Source organism: Agelaius tricolor, unplaced genomic scaffold, assembly GCF_023055355.1.
Source record: "Agelaius tricolor isolate 1412-34295 unplaced genomic scaffold, bAgeTri1.0.p SCAF_155, whole genome shotgun sequence".
Classification (NCBI taxonomy): domain Eukaryota; kingdom Metazoa; phylum Chordata; class Aves; order Passeriformes; family Icteridae; genus Agelaius; species Agelaius tricolor.
In genome coordinates this window covers 72,709-93,132 of record NW_027269415.1, presented here as the reverse complement: position 1 = coordinate 93,132, position 20,424 = coordinate 72,709, and the positions used below count along the sequence as shown (strand labels likewise).

The window sequence follows — 20,424 nt, the reverse complement described above, 5'->3', positions numbered from 1 at the left end:
CCCATCAAAATTGGCCCAAAAATGACCCCAAAATGTCCCAGGACAGGTTCTTGGTGACCACCAGGTTCTTGAGGTGCTGCTGGTTCAAGTTGGGGTGGACATTGGTGGAGTGACCATTTGGTGGTGAGAAGAACCCAAAACACCTCAAAAATTACCAAAATTCCCATCAAAATACCCCCAAAAATGACCCAAAAATGTCCCAGGAGAAGTTCTTGGTGACCACCAGGTTCCTCCTGACCACCAGGGTCATGCTGGGGTGGACATTGGTGGAGTGACCATTTTGTGGTCAGAAGAACCCAAAACACCTCAAAATTACCAAAATTCCCATCAAAATTGGCCCAAAAATGACCCAAAAATGTCCCAGGACAGGTTCTTGGTGACCACCAGGTTCCTCCTGACCACCAGGGTCATGCTGGGGTGGACAACACCAAAGTGACCATTTTGTGGTGAGAAGAACCCAAAACACCTCAAAAATTACCAAAATTCCCATCAAAATACCCCCAAAAATGACCCAAAAATGTCCCAGGAGAAGTTCTTGGTGACCATCAGGTTCCTCCTGACCATCAGGGGCACCTTAGTGGCAGAGTGGCCATTTTGTGGTCAGAAGAACCCAAAACACCTCAAAATTACCAAAATTCCCACCTAAAATTTCCCCAAAAGTTCCCCTGGAGAAGTTCTTGGTGACCACCAGGTTCCTCCTGACCATCAGGGTCACCTTAGAGTGGACAACACCTGAATGACCACTTGGTGGTCAGAAGAACCCAAAACACCTCAAAAATTGCAAAAATTCCCATCAAAATACCCCCAAAAATGTCTCAGGAGAAGTTCTTGGTGACCACCAAGTTCTTGAGGTGCTGCTGGCTCAAGTTGGGGTGGACAACACCAAAGTGACCATTTTGTGGTCAGAAGAACCCAAAACACCTCAAAATTACCAAAATTCCCATCAAAATTGGCCCAAAAATGACCCAAAAATGTCCCAGGACAGGTTCTTGGTGACCAACATGTTCCTCCTGACCACCAGGGTCATGCTGGGGTGGACAACACCAAAGTGACCATTTTGTGGTGAGAAGAACCCAAAACACCTCAAAAATTACCAAAATTCCCATCAAAATACCCCCAAAAATGACCCAAAAATTGCCCTGGAGAAGTTCTTGGTGACCACCAAGGTCCTGCCAACCACCAGGGTCATGCTGGGGTGGACATTGGTGGAGTGACCATTTTGTGGGCAGAAGAACCCAAAACACCTCAAAATTACCAAAATTCCCATCAAAATTGCCCCAAAAATGACCCAAAAATGTCCCAGGACAGGTTCTTGGTGACCACCATGTTCCTGCTGACCACCGGGGTCATGCTGGGGTGGACAACACCAAAGTGACCATTTGGTGGTCAGAAGAACCCAAAACACCTCAAAAATTGCAAAAATTCCCATCAAAATACCCCCAAAAATGTCCCAGGAGAAGTTCTTGGTGACCACCAAGTTCCTGCTGACCACCAGGGTCATGCTGGGGTGGACATTGGTGGAGTGACCATTTGGTGGTGAGAAGAACCCAAAACACCTCAAAATTACCAAAATTCCCATCAAAATTGCCCCAAAAATGACCCAAAAATGTCCCTGGAGAAGTTCTTGGTGACCACCAGGTTCCTCCTGACCATCAGGGGCACCTTAGAGTGGACAACACCAAAGTGACCATTTGGGGGTCAGAAGAACCCAAAACACCTCAAAATTACCAAAATTCCCATCAAAAATGACCCAAAAATTGCCCTGGAGAAGTTCTTGGTGACCACCATGTTCTTGAGGTGCTGCTGGTTAAGGTTGGGGTGGACATTGGTGGAGTGACCATTTGGTGGTCAGAAGAACCCAAAACACCTCAAAAATTGCAAAATTCCCATCAAAATTGCCCCAAAAATGACCAAAAAGTTCTCCTGGAGAAGTTCTTGGTGACCACCAGGTTCCTCCTGACCACCAGGGTCATGCTGGGGTGGACAACACCAAAGTGACCATTTGGGGGTCAGAAGAACCCAAAACACCTCAAAATTACAAAAATTCCCATCAAAATACCCCCAAAAATGACCCAAAAATGTCCCAGGACAGGTTCTTGGTGACCACCAGGTTCCTGCTGACCATCAGGGGCACCTTAGAGTGGATGATACCAAAGTGACCATTTTGTGGTCAGAAGAACCCAAAACACCTCAAAATTACCAAAATTCCCATCAAAATTGCCCCAAAAATGACCCAAAAATGTCCCAGGACAGGTTCTTGGTGACCACCAGGTTCCTCCTGACCATCAGGGGCACCTTAGTGGCAGAGTGGCCATTTTGTGGTCAGAAGAACCCAAAACACCTCAAAATTCCCATCAAAATACCCCCAAAAATGTCTCAGGAGAAGTTCTTGGTGACCACCAGGTTCTTGAGGTGCTGCTGGCTCAAGTTGGGGTGGACATTGGTGGAGTGACCATTTTGTGGTCAGAAGAACCCAAAACACCTCAAAAATTACCAAAATTCCCATCAAAATTGCCCCAAAAATTGCCCTGGAGAAGTTCTTGGTGACCACCAAGTTCCTGCTGACCACCAGGGTCATGCTGGGGTGGACAACACCAAAGTGACCATTTGGTGGTCAGAAGAACCCAAAACACCTCAAAAATTGCAAAAATTCCCATCAAAATTGCCCCAAAAATGACCCAAAAATGTCCCAGGACAGGTTCTTGGTGACCACCAGGTTCCTGCTGACCATCAGGGGCACCTTAGTGGCAGAGTGGCCATTTTGTGGTCAGAAGAACCCAAAACACCTCAAAAATTGCAAAATTCCCATCAAAATTGCCCCAAAAATGACCAAAAAGTTCTCCTGGAGAAGTTCTTGGTGACCACCAGGTTCTTGAGGTGCTGCTGGTTAAGGTTGGGTTGGACAACACCAAAGTGACCATTTTGTGGTCAGAAGAACCCAAAACACCTCAAAAATTACCAAAATTCCCATCAAAAATTGCCCCAAAAATGACCCAAAAATTTGGCCAAAAATTCCTCAGGAGATTCAGGAGAAACGAGCCCAAAACGGGCAAAAAATCGCTAAAAAATCACTAAAAATATCTAAAAAAATTGGGAAAAAATTGTGAAAAAAAATCCCCAAAAAATCCATTAAAAATTCCTAAAAGTGCCTAAAAATTCCCCAAAAAATCCCTTAAAAATTCCTAAAAGCGCCTCAAAATTGAAAAGAAAATTTGAAATTTTTTCCCCAAATTAGAAGAAAAGTTCTCGCAAAATCGGCAAAAAAAAAGTAAAAAAATTTAAAAAAATATTCCAAAAATATTCCCAAAGCTCCCCAAAAATTCGGCAAAAATTCTCCCCAATAAGCTCAGAAAATTCCCCAAAAATTCCCAAAAATTCTACAAAAACCACCCTGAAAATTAAAGGAAATAGACTGGAAAAATTGTTAAAAATTCCAAAAAATCGCCAAAAATTCCCAAAATTTCACAAAAATTCTCCCCCAAAATTCATGAAAATTCTCCAACAGCTAAAGGAAAAATCATGAAAAAATAACAAAAAAAAATCTCCAAAAATTCCTAAAAAATCCCTGAAAAAATTCCCAAAATTCCTGGAAAATTCTCCCAAAACTAAAAGAAAAATCGTGAAAAATTCACCAAAAATCCCCCCAAAAATCCCAAAAAATCCTAAAAAATTAATATAAAAAAATTAAAAATATTCCCAAAATTTCCCAAAAAACATCCCCTAAAATCCCTAAAAATTCTCCCAAAACTAAAACAAAAACATGGAAAAAAATCCCCAAAAAATCTTGGAAAAATCGCCAAAAAATGACAAAAAAATCCCCAAAAAACCCCCAAAAATTGCCCGAAAAATTTAAAAAAAATTCCTAAAAAATTAAAAATATTCCCCAAAATTCCCCCCTAAAAAATCCTTAAAAATCCTCCCAAAACTAAAACAAAAACAGGGAAAAAATTCACAAAAAACTCTTTTAAAAATTGCTAAAAAATGACAAAAATCCCCAAAAAAACCCCAAAAAATTGCCCTAAAAATTCCAAATAAATTCCTAAAAATATCCCCTAAAAATCCCTAAAAATTCTCCCAAAACTAAAACAAAAATGGGGGAAAAATGCACAAAAAATCTTTAAAAATTTACCAAAAAATGACCAAAAATCCCCAAAAAACCCTGAAAAATTCCAGAAAAATTCCAAATAAATTCCTGAAAATATTCCCAAAAAAATCCCCTAAAAATCCCTAAAAATTCTCACAAAACTAAAACAAAAACAGGGGAAAAATTCACAAAAAATCTTCAAAAATTTGGCTAAAAAATGACAAAAAATCCCAAAAAAACCCCGAAAAATTGCCCGAAAAATTCCAAAAAAATTCCTAAAATTCCCAATTGCCCCAAATTACCTAAAATTGCCCAAAATCGCCCGAAATTGCCCCAAAATTTTCACCTGTTGAGGTGGGCAATGACGTATTTGAAAACCTCGTAATTCTCACGGGGGAATTTCCTCAGCACCTCCCGCAGCGCCAGCAGCTTCTGCTCACGGTCGTTGATTTCTGAGGGGAAAAAAATGGAAATTTGGGGTGAAAAACGAGGATTTTGGGCAATTTGGAGGGAAAAAATGGAAAATTTGGGGTGGAAAATGGGGGTTTAGGGGGAAAAATGGGGAAAAAATTGGAGTTTTGGGGGGGAAAATGGAGGAAAAAATCCGAGTTTGGGGGGAAAACGTGAGGGGAAAAATGGGGGAAAATGGAATTTTGGGGTGAAAAACGAGGATTTAGGGCAATTTGGAGTGAAAATATGGAAAATTTGAGGTGGAAAATGGGGATTTAGGGGGAAAAATAGGAATTTTAGGGGGAAAAATGGGGATTTTTGGGGAAAAAATGGGGAAAAAATCCGAGTTTGGGAGGGGGAAACGTGAGGGGAATGGGGCGGGAAAATGGGGGAAAATGGGAAAAAATGGGGGGGAAATGGGGAAAAAATGAAATTTTGGGGTGAAAAACGAGGATTTTGGGCAATTTGGAGTGAAAAAATGGAAAATTTGGGGTGGAAAATGGGGGTTTAGGGGGAAAAATGGGGAAAAATTCGGAGTTTTGGGGGGGGAAAATGGGGAAAAAAGGGAATTTTTGGGGGGAAAACGTGAGGGGAAAAATGGGGAAAAATGGAATTTTGGGGTGAAAAATGAGGATTTAGGGAAATTTGGAGTGAAAAGATGGAAAATTTGGGGTGGAAAATGGGGATTTAGGAGGAAAAATGGGATTTAGGGGGAAAAATGGGGATTTTGGGGGAAAAAATGGGGGAAAAATCCAAGTTCGGGGGGGGGGGGAAACGTGAGGGGAATGGGGGGAAAAATGGGGGAAAATGGGAAAAATGGGGGGGAAATGGGGAAAAAATGGAATTTTGGGGTGAAAAATGAGGATTTGGGGCAATTTGGAGTGAAAAAATGGAAAATTTGAGGTGGAAAATGGGGGGTTTAGGAGGAAAAATGGGGAAAAATTCGGAGTTTTGGGGGGGGAAATGGGGAAAAAAGGGAATTTTTGGGGGGGGAAACGTGAGGGGAATGGGGGGGGGAAATGGGAAAAATGGGGGGGAAATGGGGAAAAAATGGAATTTTGGGGTGAAAAACGAGGATTTTGGGCAATTTGGAGGGAAAAAATGGAAAATTTGGGGTGGAAAATGGGGGTTTAGGGGGAAAAATGGGGAAAAAATTGGAGTTTTGGGGGGGAAAATGGGGGAAAAAATCCGAGTTTGGGGGGGGGGAAACGTGAGGGGAATGGGGCGGAAAAATGGGGGAAAATGGGAAAAATGGGGGGGAAATGGGGAAAAAATGGAATTTTGGGGTGAAAAACGAGGATTTAGGGCAATTTGGAGTGAAAATATGGAAAATTTGAGGTGGAAAATGGGGGTTTAGGGGGAAAAATGGGGAAAAATTGGAGTTTTGAGGGGGAAAATGGGAGGGGAAATGGGGGAAAAAGGGAATTTTTGGGGGGGAAATGGGGGGGGAAAATGGAATTTTGGGGTGAAAAACGAGGATTTAGGGCAATTTGGAGTGAAAAAATGGAAAATTTGAGGTGGAAAATGGGGGTTTAGGGGAAAAAATGGGAATTTTGGGGGGAAAAAATGGGGAAAAATCAGAGTTTGGGGGGGGGGAAACATGAGGGGAAAGGGGGGGGAAATGGGAAAAATGGGGAGAAATGGGGAAAAAAATGGAATTTTGGGGTGAAAAATGAGGATTTTGGGAAATTTGGAGTGAGAAAATGGAAAATTTGGGGTGGAAAATGGGGATTTAGGGGGAAAAATGGGGATTTTAGGGAAAAAATGGGGATTTTTGGGGGAAAAATGGGGAAAAATCCGAGTTTGGGGGGGGGAAACGTGAGGGGAATGGGGGGAAAATGGGAATTTTGAGGGGAAAAATGGGAATTTTAGAGGGAAAATGGGAATTTTGGGGTGAAAAATGAGGATTTGGGGAAATTTGGAGTAAAAAATGGAAAATTTGAGGGGAAAAATGGGGATTTAGGAGGAAAAATGGGGAAAAAATCTGAGTTTGAGGGGGGGAAACGTGAGGGGAATGGGGGGGGGGGGAAATGGGAAAAATGGGGGGGAAATGGGGAAAAAATGGAATTTTGGGGTGAAAAACGAGGATTTAGGGCAATTTGGAGTGAAAAATGGAAAATTTGAGGTGGAAAATGGGGGTTTAGGGGAAAAATGGGGATTTTAGGGAAAAAATGGGGATTTTTGGGGGAAAAATGGGGGAAAAATCCGAGTTGGGGGGGGGGGGGGAACGTGAGGGGAATGGGGGGAAAATGGGAATTTTGAGGGGAAAAATGGGAATTTTAGAGGGAAAATGGGAATTTTGGGGTGAAAAATGAGGATTTATGGCAATTTGGAGTGAAAATATGGAAAATTTGAGGTGGAAAATGGGGAAAAATTTGGAGTTTTGGGGGGGGAAAAAGGGGAATTTTGGGGGGGAAATGAGAAAAATGGGGGAAAAATGGGAATTTTTTGGGGGGGTAATGGGAATTTTTGGGAGAAAAATGGGGAAAATGGGATTATTTTGGGGAAAAAAATGGGAATTTTAAGGGGAAAAAGGGGGAAAACAGGGAAATGTGAATTTTGGGTGGAAAAATGGGGAAAAAAAAAATGAGAATTTTGGGGAGACAAATGGGGGAAAAATGAGAATTTTCCAGATGGAATATGGGGAGAAAAATGGGAATTTTGGGGTGGAAAATGGGGAAAATGGGATTTTTTTAGGGAAAAAAATGGGAATTTTAAGGGGAAAAAGAGGGAAAATGGGAATTTTGGGTGGGAAAATGGGATTTTAGGGGGAGGAAAATGGGGAGAAAATGGGGAGAAAATGGGAATTTTTGGGGTGGAAAAATGGGAATTTAGGGGGTGGAAAATTGGGAGAAAAAAGGGAATTTTCGGGATGGAAAATGGGGAGAAAAATGGGAGAAAAATGTGAATTTTTGGGGTGGAAGATGGGGAGAAAAATGAGATTTTTGGGGCAAAAAATGGGGAAAAAATGGGATTTTTTGGGGAAAAAATAGGAATTTTACAGGGAAAAAGGGGGAAACAGGGAAATGGGAATTTTGGGTGGAAAAACGGGATTTTAGGGGGTGGAAAATGGGGAGAAAAATGGGGGAAAAATGGGAATTTTTGGGGTGGAAAATGGGGAGAAAAATGGGGGAAAAATGTGAATTTTTGGGGTGGAAAATGGGGAGAAAAATGGGAATTTTGGGGGAAAAAAAAAGGGAATTTTTTAGGGAAAAAATGGGAATTTTAAGGGGAAAAAGGGGAAAAACAGGGAAATGGGAATTTTGGGTGGAAAATGGGATTTTAGAGGGTGGAAAATGAGGGGAAAAATGGGGAGAAAATGGGAATTTTTGGGGTGGAAAATGGGGAGAAAAATGGGAGAAAAATGGGAATTTTTGGGGTGGGAAATGGGGAGAAAAATGGGAATTTTTGGAGCAAAAAATGGGGGAAAATGGGATTTTTTGGGGGGAAAAATGGGATTTTTTGGGGAAAAAATGGGAATTTTAAGGGGAAAAAGGGGAAAAACAGGGAAATGTGAATTTTGGGTGGAAAATGGGATTTTAGGGGGTGGAAAATGGGGAGAAAAATGGGGGAAAAATGTGAATTTTTGGGGCGGAAAATGGGGAGAAAAATGGGAATTTTGGGGAGAAAATGGGGAGAAAAATGGGGAGAAAAATGGGAATTTTTGGGGTGGAAAATGAGGAGAAAAATGGGAGAAAAATGGGAATTTTTGGGGTGGAAAATGGGGAGAAAAATGAGAATTTTGGGGAGAAAAATGGGGGAAAAATGGGATTTTTTGGGGTGGAAAATGGGGAGAAAAATGAGAATTTTGGGGCAAAAAATGGGGAAAAAATGGGATTTTTTTAGGGAAAAAAATGGGAATTTTACAGGGAAAAAGGGGAAAACAGGGAAATGGGAATTTTGGGTGGAAAAATGGGAATTTTGGGGATTTTGGGACTCACTGTGGGCCTCCACCAGCTCCACCTGCATCGCGTAGGGCACCAGGGGCTCCGGCAGCTCCGAGAAAAAACTTTTCATGGCCCCGGCCACGGCGTTGACGGTGAAATCCTTCTCTGCCAGGTCCAGCCCGTGGTCTAAAAATGCAAAAAATATTCCAAAATTCCACTTGGGAATGGGGAAAATTCCCAGAAAAAAATTGGGAAAAAATTGGGAAAAAATTGGGAATTTTTAGCCCGAAAATTGTGAATTTCGGGCCTAAAATTCTGAATTTTTGGCCTGAAAATTCAGAATTTTGGGCCTAAAAATCCTGGGAATTTGGGGATTTTTGGGGGCAGGAAAATACAAAATTTGACCTCAAAATTCCCAGAAAAATTGGGGAAAAAATGGGAATTTTAGCCCTAAAAATCCTGGGAATTTGGGGATTTTGGGGGCAGGAAAATACAAAATTTGACCTCAAAATTCCCAGAAAAATTGGGGTGAAAAATGAGAATTTTTGGGGCATTTTGCTCCTAAAATTCAGAATTTTGGCCCTAAAAATCCTGGGAATTTGGGGATTTTTGGGGGTCAGAAAAAAGCAAAATTTGACCTCAAAATTCCCAGAAAAAATTGGGGAAAAATGGGAATTTTGGTCCTAAAATTCAGAATTTTAGCCCTGAAATCCTTCTCTGCCAGGTCCAGCCCGTGGTCTAAAAATGCAAAAAATATTCCAAAATTCCACTTGGGAATGGGGAAAATTCCCAGAAAAAAATTGGGAAAAAATTGGGAAAAAATTGGGAAAAAATTGGGAATTTTTAGCCCAAAAATTGTGAATTTTTAACCCGAAAATTGTGAATTTCGGGCCTAAAAATCTGAATTTTTGGCCTGAAAATTCAGAATTTTGGGCCTAAAAATCCTGGGAATTTGGGGATTTTTGGGGACAGGAAAATACAAAATTTGACCTCAAAATTGCCAGAAAAAATTGGGGAAAAAATGGGAATTTTGGTCTTAAAATCCTGAATTTTGGGCCTAAAAATCCTGAATTTTGGGCCTAAAATCCAAAGAATTTGTGGGATTTGGGGTCAGGGAAAAGGGGAAATCTGAGGCCAAAATTGCCAGAAAAATTGGGGAAAAAAATGGGAATTTTAGCCCTAAAATTCTGAATTTTAGGCCTAAAAATCCTGGGAATTTGGAGATTTTTGGGGAAGGAAAAAGCAAAATCTGACCTCAAAATTGCCCGAAAAAATGGGAATTTTAGCCCTAAAATTCTGAATTTTGGGCCTGAAAATTCTGAATTTTGGGCCCGAAAATTGGGAATTTTAGGCCTAAAAATCCTGGGAATTTGGGGATTTTGGGGGCAGGAAAATACAAAATTTGACCCCAAAATTCCCAGAAAAATTGGGGTGAAAAATGGAAATTTTAGCCCTAAAAATTCTGAATTTTAGCCATAAAATCCTGGGAATTTTGGGGCAGGAAAATACAAAATTTGACCTCAAAATTCCCAGAAAAAATGGGAATTTTAGCCCTAAAATTCTGAATTTTGGGCCTAAAAATTCTGAATTTTAGCCATAAAAATCCTGGGAATTTGGGGATTTTTTGGAGGAAAGAAAATACAAAATTTGACCTCAAAATTCCCAGAAAAATTTGGGATGAAAAATGAGAATTTTTGGGGCATTTTGCTCCTAAAATTCAGAATTTTGGGCCTAAAAATCCTGGGAATTTGGGGATTTTTGGGAGCAGGAAAATACAAAATTTGACCTCAAAATTCCCAGAAAAATTGGGATGAAAAATGGGAATTTTTGGGGCATTTTGCTCCTAAAATTCTGAATTTTAGCCCTGAATTTTTTCTGATTTTTGGGGCGATTTTCAGCCGATTTTCTGAATTTTTTTGGGTATTTTTGAATTTTGGATTTTTTTTTAATTTTTAATGAATTTGGGGCAATTTTGGGGTGAATTTTGGGGTGAATTTTGGGGTTTTTGGGGTTACCTTGGTCGAACTGGCGTTGCAAACTTTCCATTTCTGATTTGTTGCCGCTGACTCGATAAATCCCCTCCGTGCTCAGCCCTGCAGAAAAAACAGGGAAAAAATCCAAATTTTGGGCTTTTTTCTAAGCCATTTCTGGCCAAAAAATGGGAAAAAAAATCTCTAAAAAATTCCCTAAAAAATGGCAAAAAAATCCCAAAAAAATTCCCTAAAAAATCCCAAAAAAATTCCTAAAAATGGTAAAAAAATAACCTAAAAAAACCTAAAAAAATCCCTAAAAAATGGTAAAAAATAACCCCCAAAAATCCCTAAAAATGGTAAAAAAATTCCCTAAAAAATCCAAAAAAATGGTAAAAAATAACCCCAAAAATGCCTAAAAAATCCCCAGAAAATCCCTAAAAAATCCCCAAAAAATCCCTAAAAAATGGTAAAAAATAACCCCAAAAATCCCTAAAAAAATCCCTAAAAATCCCCAAAAAATCCCTAAAAAATGGTAAAAAATAACCCCAAAAATCCCTAAAAAAATCTAAAAAAAATCCCAAAAAATCCCTAAAAATGGTAAAAAATAACTCCAAAAATGCCTAAAAAATCTTAAAAAAATCCCTAAAAAATCCCCAAAAAATCACAAAAAATCCCTAAAAAATCCCTAAAAAATTCCCAAAAAAATAAAAAAAAATTCCAAAAAAATTCCAAAAAAATCCCTAAAAATAGAAAAAAAATTCCTAAAAAATCCCAAAAAAATCCCTAAAAATGGTAAAAAAATAAACCCAAAAACCCCCAAAAATCCCTAAAAATGGGGAAAAAATAACCCCAAAAGTCTCTTAAAAATACAAAAAAAATTTTAAAAAAATTTTAAAAATTACAAAAAAAATTCAAAAAAAATTTTAAAAAAATTTCCAAAAAAATACCAAAAAAATGAAAAAAAATTGAAAAAAATCCAAAAAAACCCAGGGGAAAAAAAAAATCCCAATTTGGGCTTTTTTCAACCCATTTCTGGCCAAAAAATGGGAAAAAATCCCTAAAAAATTCCCTAAAAAATGGCAAAAAAAATCCCAAAAAATTCCCTAAAAAATCCCAAAAAATGGTAAAAAAAACCCCTAAAAATGCCTAAAAATGCCTAAAAAAATCCCTAAAAAATCCCCAAAAAATCCCTAAAAATGGTAAAAAATAACCCCAAAGGTCCCTAAAAAATCTAAAAAAAATAACCCCAAAGATCCCTAAAAATTGCAAAAAATAACCCCAAAAATCCTTAAAAATGGTAAAAAAAGAACCCCAAAAAATCCCTTAAAATAGAAAAAATAATTCCAAAAAAATTTAAAAAAATTCCCCAAAAAATTCCAAAAAAATTTAAAAAAATTCAAAAAATTTTTTAAAAATTCCAAAAAACAAAAAATCCAAAATTAAAAAAAAAAATCTAAAAAAATCCAAAAAATTTCCAAAAAAATCCCAAAAAATTCCTGAATTTCCCAGACTGAGCAGTGAGCTGGATGAACCCAAAGAAAAACCCAAAATCCCCTAAAAAAATCCTTGAAAATCCTGAAAAAAATCCCCCAAAAAATCTCACAAAAATTGCGAAAAATTCTCCAAAAAACACCAAGAAATCACTGGAAAAATACAAAAAAATTCCCAAAAACTGCCTAAAAATCCCCAAATTTTTAGAGCCACTGAGACCATCCACAAACCCAAAAAAACCCTAAAAAATTTTTAAAAAATTAAAAAAAAAATCCAAAAAAATCCAAAAAAAAATCAAAAAAAATCAAAAAAAATCGAAAAAACCCCAAAAAATTCCCAAAAAAAATCCCAAAAATCCCCCCTAAATTCCCAAATTTTCAGGGTCACGAGAACATTGACAAACCCAAAAAAACCTAAAAAAATTCAAAAAAAATTCGAAAAAAAATTCCAAAAAAATCGAAAAAAACCCCAAAAAAACCCCGAAAAATTCCCAAAAAATTCCCAAAAAATCCCCAAAAAATTCCCAAAAATTCCCAAAAAATCCCCAGTGTTTCAGGGTCACTGAAACCATCGACAAACCCAAAAAACCCTAAAAAAATTAAAAAAAAATCAAAAAAAATCCAAAAAAATTCGAAAAAAATTCAAAAAAAATTCAAAAAAAATCGAAAAAAACCCCAAAAAAATCCGAAAAAATCCCAAAAATTCCCCTAAAAATCCCCAAATTTTTAGAGCCACTGAGACCATCGACAAACCCAAAAAAACCCCTAAAAAAATTTTTTAAAAAATCGAAAAAAATTCAAAAAAATTTGAAAAAAATCCCAAAAAATTCCTGAAAAATTCCCAAAAAATTCCCCAAAATTCCTGAAACTCCCAAAAAATTCCCCAAATTTTCAGAGCCACTGAGACCATCCACAAACCCAAAAAAACCCTAAAAAATTTTAAAAAAATTTTAAAAAATCGAAAAAAATTTAAAAAAAATCGAAAAAAATTCAAAAAAATCGAAAAAATTCCCAAAATTCCCCAAAAAATTCTCAAAATTTTAGAGCCACTGAAACCATTGACAAACCCAAAAAAACCCTAAAAAATCCCCAAAAAATCCCAAAAAAATCGAAAAAAATTCAAAAAAAATCGAAAAAAATCCCGAAAAATTCCCAAAAATTCCTAAAAAATTCCAAAAAAATTCCCAACATTTTAGAGTCACTAAAACCATCGAAAAACCCAAAAAAAACCCTAAAAAATTCAAAAAAAATTCGAAAAAAATAAAAAAAAATCCAAAAAAATCCCCAAAAAATCCCGAAAAATTCCCATAAATTCCAAAAAATTCCCAAAAAATTCCCAAAAATTCCCAAAAAATTCCCAAAAATTCTCAACATTTTAGAGTCACTGAAATCATTGACCAACCCAAAAAAAACCCTAAAAATCGAAAAAAAATCGAAAAAAATCAAAAAAAAATCGAAAAAAATTAAAAAAAATCCCCAAAAAATCGAAAAAAACCCCAAAAAATTCCCAAAAAAATCCCAAAAATTCTCTAAAAATTTTAGAGCCACTGAAACCATCGACAAACCCAAAAAACCCTAAAAAATCCCAAAAAAAATCGAAAAAAATCCCAAAAAAAATCGAAAAAAATTCAAAAAAAATTCAAAAAAAATCGAAAAAAAATCGAAAAAAACCCCAAAAAATTCCCAAAAAATTCCCAAAAATTCCCCAAAAAATCCCCAAAAAATTCCCAAAAATTCCCCAAAATTTCAGAGCCACTGAAACCATCGACAAACCCAAAAAAACCCTAAAAAATTCAAAAAAATTTCAAAAAAAATCGAAAAAAATTCAAAAAAAATCCCAAAAAATCCCAAAAAACCCCCGAAAAATTCCCAAAACATTCCCACATTTTTAGGGTCACTGGAACCATCGACACACCCAAAAAAACCCTAAAAAAATAAAAAAAAATTCAAAAAAAATCAAAAAAAATTCCAAAAAATTCCCAAAAAAATCCAAAAAAATCCCAAAAAATTCCCCAAAAATTCCCCAAAAATTCCCACATTTTTAGGGTCACTGAAACCATCAACAAACCCAAGAAAAACCTAAAAAAATCGAAAAAAAATCGAGAAAAATCCAAAAAAAATCGAAAAAAATCCAAAAAAAATCGAAAAAAAATCGAAAAAAATCCCAAAAAATTCCCAAAAATTCCCAAAAAATTCCCAAAAAATTCCCAAAAATTCCCAAATCCCCCAATCTCACCGGTGGCCTCGATGTACTGGATGCAGCGCTCGATGAAGAGTGGGATCGGCCGCTCCGGGGTGACCACGCTGGCCAGGGGCACCCCAAAGTAGCTGCTCTCCCATGGGGCCTTGGAGAGAGACGGGCGAGCCTTGGCCTTGGGCTTCTGGGGGAAAAATAATGGGGGTTAGGGGGAAAATGTGGGGGATTTGTGGGGGAAATATGGGGGAATTGTGGGGGAAATGTGGGGGATTTGTGGGGGAAAATATGGGGAAAAATGGGGGAAATTATAGGGGATTTATGGGGAAAAATGGGGGAATAATGGGGGGATTGTGGGGGAAAATATGGGGGATTTATGGGGAAATAAGGGGGGAATAAGGGGGGAATTGTGGGGGAAATACAGGGAAATAATGGGGGAATAATGGGGAAATTATAGGGAAACAGGGGGAAAAATGGGGGAATAATGGGGGAATAATGGGGGAAATAATGGGGGAAATATGGGGGAAAAATGGGGAAATAAGGGGGAAAATGGGGGAATTGTGTGGGAATAATGGGGGAATAGTGGGGGAATAATGGGGGAATGGGGGGGAAATATGGGGAAAAATGGGGGAGTTATAGGGAAACGGGGAAAAAATGGGGGAATTATAGGGGGATTGTGGGGAAAATACAGGGAAATAATGGCGGAATAATGGGGGAATTATGGGGGAATTGGGGGGAAAATATGGGGGAAATTGTGGGGGAATAATGGGGAAAAATGGGGAAATAATGGGGGGAATAATGGGGGAAAAATGGGGGAATTACAGGGAAATAACGGGGGAATAATGGGGAAATTATAGGGAAACGGGGAAAAAATGGGGGAATAATGGGGGAAGAATGGGGAAACAGGGGGGAAATAATGGGGGGATAATGGGGAAATAATGGGAGAATTGGGGGGAAATAAGGGGGAGTTATGGGGGAATTATGGGGGGAATAAGGGGGGATTAGGGGGAAATAAGGGGAGAATTAGGGGGAGATAATGGGGGAATTGTGGGGAAATAATGGGGAAATTACAGGGAAATGACAGGAAAATGGCAGAAATTATGGGGAAATGATGGGGACCTCTCCAAGCTCCACCTCCACCCCAAGCTCCACCTTTACCCAAGCTCCACCTTCACCCCAAGCTCCACCTTCACCCAAGCTCCACCTCCACCCCAAGCTCAACCTCCACCCAAGCCCCACCTTCACCCCAAGCTCCGACATTACCCCAAGCTCCACCTCCACCCTAAGCTCCACCTCCACCCAAACTCCACCTCCACCCAAGCTCCACCTCCACCCCAAGCCCCACCTCCACCCCAAGCTCCACCTCCACCCCAAGCTCCACCTTCACCCCAAGCTCCACCTCCACCCCAAGCTCCACCTCCACCCCAAGCTCCACCTTCACCCAAGCTCCACCTCCACCCCAAGCTCAACCTCCACCCAAGCCCCACCTTCACCCCAAGCTCCGACATTACCCCAAGCTCCACCTCCACCCCAAGCTCCACCTCCACCCCAAGCTCCACCTCCACCCCAAGCTCCACCTCCACCCCAAGCCCCGCCTTCACCCCAAGCTCCACCTCCACCCAAGCTCCACCTCCACCCCAAGCTCCACCTCCACCCCAAGCTCCACCTCCACCCCAAGCCCCGCCTTCACCCCAAGCTCCACCTCCACCCAAGCTCCACCTCCACCCCAAGCTCCACCTCCACCCAAGCCCCACCTTGGTGGTCCTCCTGAGGCTCCTCAGGATGTTCCTCCTGCGCGGATCCTCGCCGTCTCCCGCCTCGTATGCCATCACCGCGTTGTCCCCTTTGTAGCCCCCTTGACCTCCGGCTTCCTCGTCCTTCTTCCTCCCGGGTCCCAACTCATCGTCGCTGCCGACGCTCAGGCCCGGCCGGTACCCGGCGAAACGTCCGAGCCGCGCGCACCGCGCCCGGTACAGCGAGGGTTTGGCGACTCCCGGCGCCTTCCGGCCGCGCTCCAAGGAGCTGGTGTCCATCTCGCTGTCCGAGCCGTTGCCGCTGCCGTTGGACGTGGCCTTGTTGATGTTCCTCACGGTGATGATCTTGCCCTGGGTGCTGTCGTGAGGCACCGAGTAGATGTTCTCCTCCTCGTTGCGCGGTTTCACCACCGCGTCCATGGGCTCGGCGTAGTCCGAGGGGTCGAAGCAATCGGGCGGCAGCCACGCGGACGAGGACACCGAGCGCCGTTGGGCCTCGCGGTGGCTTTGCTCCAGGTAGCCCAGGTCGCCCTTGATGTCGAAGTGAACCGGCGGTTTGGGCTTGACCGGCGGCGGGACCTTGTTGGCTTTTCCCTCGAACGTCCCCACCACCGAGATGAAGCTCAGAGCGTCGTTGCCTTCCAGCTCCATGGACAACTTGGAGTGGTCCTTGGGCAAGGCGGCCACGGGAGGTTCCTCGCGGAAGGGGCTGTAGCCGGGCAGGGGTTCCGGGTCCTCCTCGGAGTCGGGCAGGTTGGAGTTGCAGAGCGGAGATCCGGCGCGCGGCGAGTTGAAGACGTCCTCGCCGGTGCTGCAGGCCTCGGCGGCGTTGTCGTACATGTGGGCGGCCTCCACGATGTTCTTCTTGTCCAAAGCGTCCTTGAAGAAAGGTTGGAAGACCTCCAGCTTGGTTTGGGCTTGGCCGCAGGGCAAAGCGGCGAACCTGGCCTCGATCTCCTGCGCGATCTCCTCGCCCTCGGCCAACTGCTCGCGGCTGACGTCGTTGTCCAGGAGGTCGGCGGAGCCGTCGGCCAAAGCCACCAACTGGACGGGGACGATGTCCTGGACGTCGGCCAGGAAGGCGCGCAAGGTGGCCAAGGACGCCCTGCGTTTGGCGGCGTAGAAGACGATGTAGCCGTGGACCAGGCGGCTCTTCCTCAAGCCGAACGAGGCGTGGTAGGACAGCAAGGACAGCTCCACCTTCCTCCGCTGAGACCCCACCGCCGCCTCCAGCAGCACGGCGGCGCCGCCGCCCGGCGCCGGCCGGCACGCTTGCGCTTGAAGGATGGGCAGGAGAACCTCGTCGGCGCTCACCGGGTCGCCGCACATCAAGCACATCACCAGGCGCAGGTCGGCGCCGTCGGACGCGTCCTTCAGACCCGGCGTGGAGCCCACCACCAGGTTGAGGTTGCGTTTGGCGTCCAACAGACCCTTGAGGACTTGGCCGATCTGCTTCTCGTTGATGTTGCGGCCGTAGCCGATGCCGGCGGACGCCGGGTCGAGGAAGACGCACTGGAGCTTGCTGGCGATCTGCTGGCCTTGCTGGATCAAGCTCTGCAAGGTCTCGCCGCCGGCGTCGCCGCCGCCGCCGCGTTTGTTGACCAGGATGAGCGTCAAGGGCAGCTGGGCCAAGTGGCCGTCGCGGCGACCCACGGTGGACTCGCGGCTCTTCTCGATGCTCTCCACCACGTAGGACAAAGATTCCTTGGAGTTGTAGAGGCAAAGGCAGCCGTGAGGTTGGAAGGTGGGCGTCTGGAAGGCGTTGACCGGCAGGCGGACGTTGCCCTCGATGGGCCTCAAGGCCAGCTCGTACATCTTGCCCTCGATGACGTATTTGTCGTCGTTGGTGCAGAGCGCGCGGATCTCGTTGGCCAGCTCGCGGGCCAGGCCGTCCTTGCCCAGGATGACCAAGTTGATGCGGTCGACGTTGGGGTCCGCCGAGGGGTTGTTGCGGTGCTGCCGGGTGAAGCGGGAGCCCAGCAGCTGCTCCACGCGGGCGTCCACGCAGGCGGCGCAGCTGGGACACGTCTCCTTGGTGGGGTGGTAGACGAAGTGGATGTGCTTGAGGACGAGGGCGTCGCGCTCGGCCTGCAGCTTCTGCAGGGCTTTGAACCTCTGCTCTTCGCCCAGCACCTCCTGGATGACGCCCATCTTCTCCTTGCTGGGCTTGGCGTCCAACTCCAGCTCGTAGAAGAGCTCCGAGTACTCCAGGAGCAGCTCCTGGAAGTCCTCCTTGGCCTTGTCGATCAGCTGCTTCTGGTGCTTGCCGTAGATGTCCATGTAGACGGACTCCTCCAGCCACAGGTAGAAGTCCTCGTTCATGATGAAGCTCCTGGCCTCCTCCCAGGGTTTGCCGGGCGTGACGAAGGGAGAGGTCTCCAGGTTCTCGCGGAACGCCCTCCTCATCTCGGCGCGCTTCCGCTCGTTGCGGAGCTTCTCCAGGTGGGCCTCGTAGAGCTGCTCGGCCGCCGGCGTCTCCAGCAGGTCGAAGGGGATGCGCTCGTTGTCCACGTTGTCCACGTGGCTGGTGGCGTCCCACGGAGTCTCCTCCAACACCACGAACCACTTGAGGAAGTCGGGCTTGGCCTCCAGGAGCTTCTCGGCCTTGGCGCGACTCAAGTGGTCGATCTCGTCCAGGTCCGGCACCAGGGCGTCCAAGGCCTGGGGCAGCAGGGCCAGGTAGACCTTGCGGCGCCGCTCGATGTGCTCCTGCTTGAGGCGCTGGACGTGCTGCAGGAAGAGCTTCTTGGCCTTCTGGGTGCCCTCCAAGTAGACGTAGTCCTGGTACTCGGGCGCCGGCTGCATCTTGCGGCTGACGTTGGGCCAGAGCTCGTGGTGGCTCTTGACGATGCGGCTGACGAGCCACTCGTACTTGTCCTTGGCGGCGGCGATCTGCTGGCTCTGCTGCTTGAGGGCCTCGAAGTAGGGGATGATCTTGGCCTTGCCCCTACTCTTGTCCACCAGCTGCACCAAGGTGCTGAAGGCCAGCTCGACGTTGACGTTGGAGCGCGCCGAGGTCTCCACCACCTGCAGGTTCTTCTTGCCCAAAGCGAAGGCGTGGGCGTCGCGGATGTAACGCTCGACGCCCTCGTCGCACTTGGTCAGCACCACCACCACGGGTTTCTTGGTCTTGGCCAGTTGGTTGTAGAGGTTGGAGACGAATTTCAGCTGCTCGTCGAAGTTGCGGTTCATGCCGCGGCTGACGTCCACGCACAGCAAGAAGCCGTCCACCGGCAATTTGCCGTCGGGCATCTGCTTCTGCTCGAAGTCCTGCTCCAAGCCCAACTGGTCGGTGCAGAAGTACATGAGCTTCTCGGCCGACGCCAGCTTGGTGGCCGCCGCTCTTTTGATGTAAGGTTGCAAAGCCGTGCTCCGGTGAGGTTGGAAGGTCTGGTCGTCGATGAACTCCGTCTGTTCCACCACGTGGATCCTGCACTCCACGCACTCCTCCAAGGCTCGGGCCACCTCGCCCCAGTAGAGGAAGTGGTCATTGTTGACCACCCTTCCTCCAAAGTCACTGGTGCTGAGCACGGAGGTGTGGTCCAAGTGGAAGTCGTCGGCGCTGGGTCGAACGAATCGGTTGCAAAGGCAAGATTTGCCGACGCCGCATTGACCTTTCTCCTTCTCGGTGCCGGACAGCCCCACCACGCTGACGTTGTAGGTGGGCGTGCGGCCATCTTGCTTGCGGGCCATCATCATGGTCGGAGCATGGTGGTGGCCCTGGCGCGGCGCGGGGACGGGATCAGGGCAGGGGCGGCGGCGCCATGGCCGGGGCGGCGGGGACGCTTCAGGAACTGGAGGGCGTCGGAGCGCGGCGGCCGAGGAGGGGTCCTGGGGGCACAGAGAGAGTCAGGGGTGGTGGAGGTGGGCGGGGAAGGGTGGGAAGGGGTCTCCAACAAGTGAGGGACACCGAGAGGGAGACAACAGCTCCGGGCAACGTGGGGAACCAAGATGGATCCAAGTTCTCCACCATGGTGGACACAAATGCTCCGGGCAATGTGGGGAACCAAGATGGACACAAGTTCTCCACCATGGTGGACACGACTGCTCCGGGCAACGTGGGGAACCGAGATGGATCCAAGTTCTCCACCATGGTGGACACGACTGCTCCGGGCAACGTGGGGAACCAAGATGGATCCAAGTTCTCCACCATGGTGGACACAGGTTCTCCACCAAGATGGACACGACTGCTCCGGGCAACGTGGGGAACCAAGATGGATCCAAGTTCTCCACCATGATGGACACAGGGTCTCCACCAAGATGGAGACAACAGCTCCGGGCAATGTGGGGAACCAAGATGGACACAGGTTCGCCACCATGGTGGACACGACTGCTCCAGGCAATGTGGGGAACCAAGATGGATCCAAGTTCTCCACCATGGTGGACACGACTGCTCCGGGCAACGTGGGGAACCGAGATGGATCCAAGTTCTCCACCATGGTGGACACGACTGCTCCGGGCAACGTGGGGAACCGAGATGGATCCAAGTTCTCCACCATGGTGGACACGACTGCTCCGGGCAACGTGGGGAACCAAGATGGATCCAAGTTCTCCACCATGGTGGACACAGATTCTCCACCATGCTGGATCCA

The 20,424-nt window shown here is 44.6% G+C and overlaps 1 protein-coding gene across 50 annotated transcripts in view; it reads right to left on the bottom strand.

The window, feature by feature from the left end:
- LOC139586947 (rho GTPase-activating protein 35-like) overlaps positions 1-20,424 on the bottom strand; it is a 31,745-nt gene that overhangs the window by 5,687 nt on the left and 5,634 nt on the right. For all 50 annotated transcript variants that reach the window (XM_071420635.1, XM_071420640.1, XM_071420641.1 and 47 more), the window contains exons 2-6: positions 15,833-19,663; positions 14,121-14,265; positions 10,437-10,514; positions 8,476-8,607; positions 4,431-4,536 (exon numbers count right to left, since the gene is read on the bottom strand). In XM_071420635.1, coding sequence (XP_071276736.1) covers positions 4,431-4,536; positions 8,476-8,607; positions 10,437-10,514; positions 14,121-14,265; positions 15,833-19,531 — 4,160 coding nt within the window. In that variant the 5' untranslated portion in view covers positions 19,532-19,663. The remainder of the gene's footprint in view (positions 1-4,430; positions 4,537-8,475; positions 8,608-10,436; positions 10,515-14,120; positions 14,266-15,832; positions 19,664-20,424) is intronic.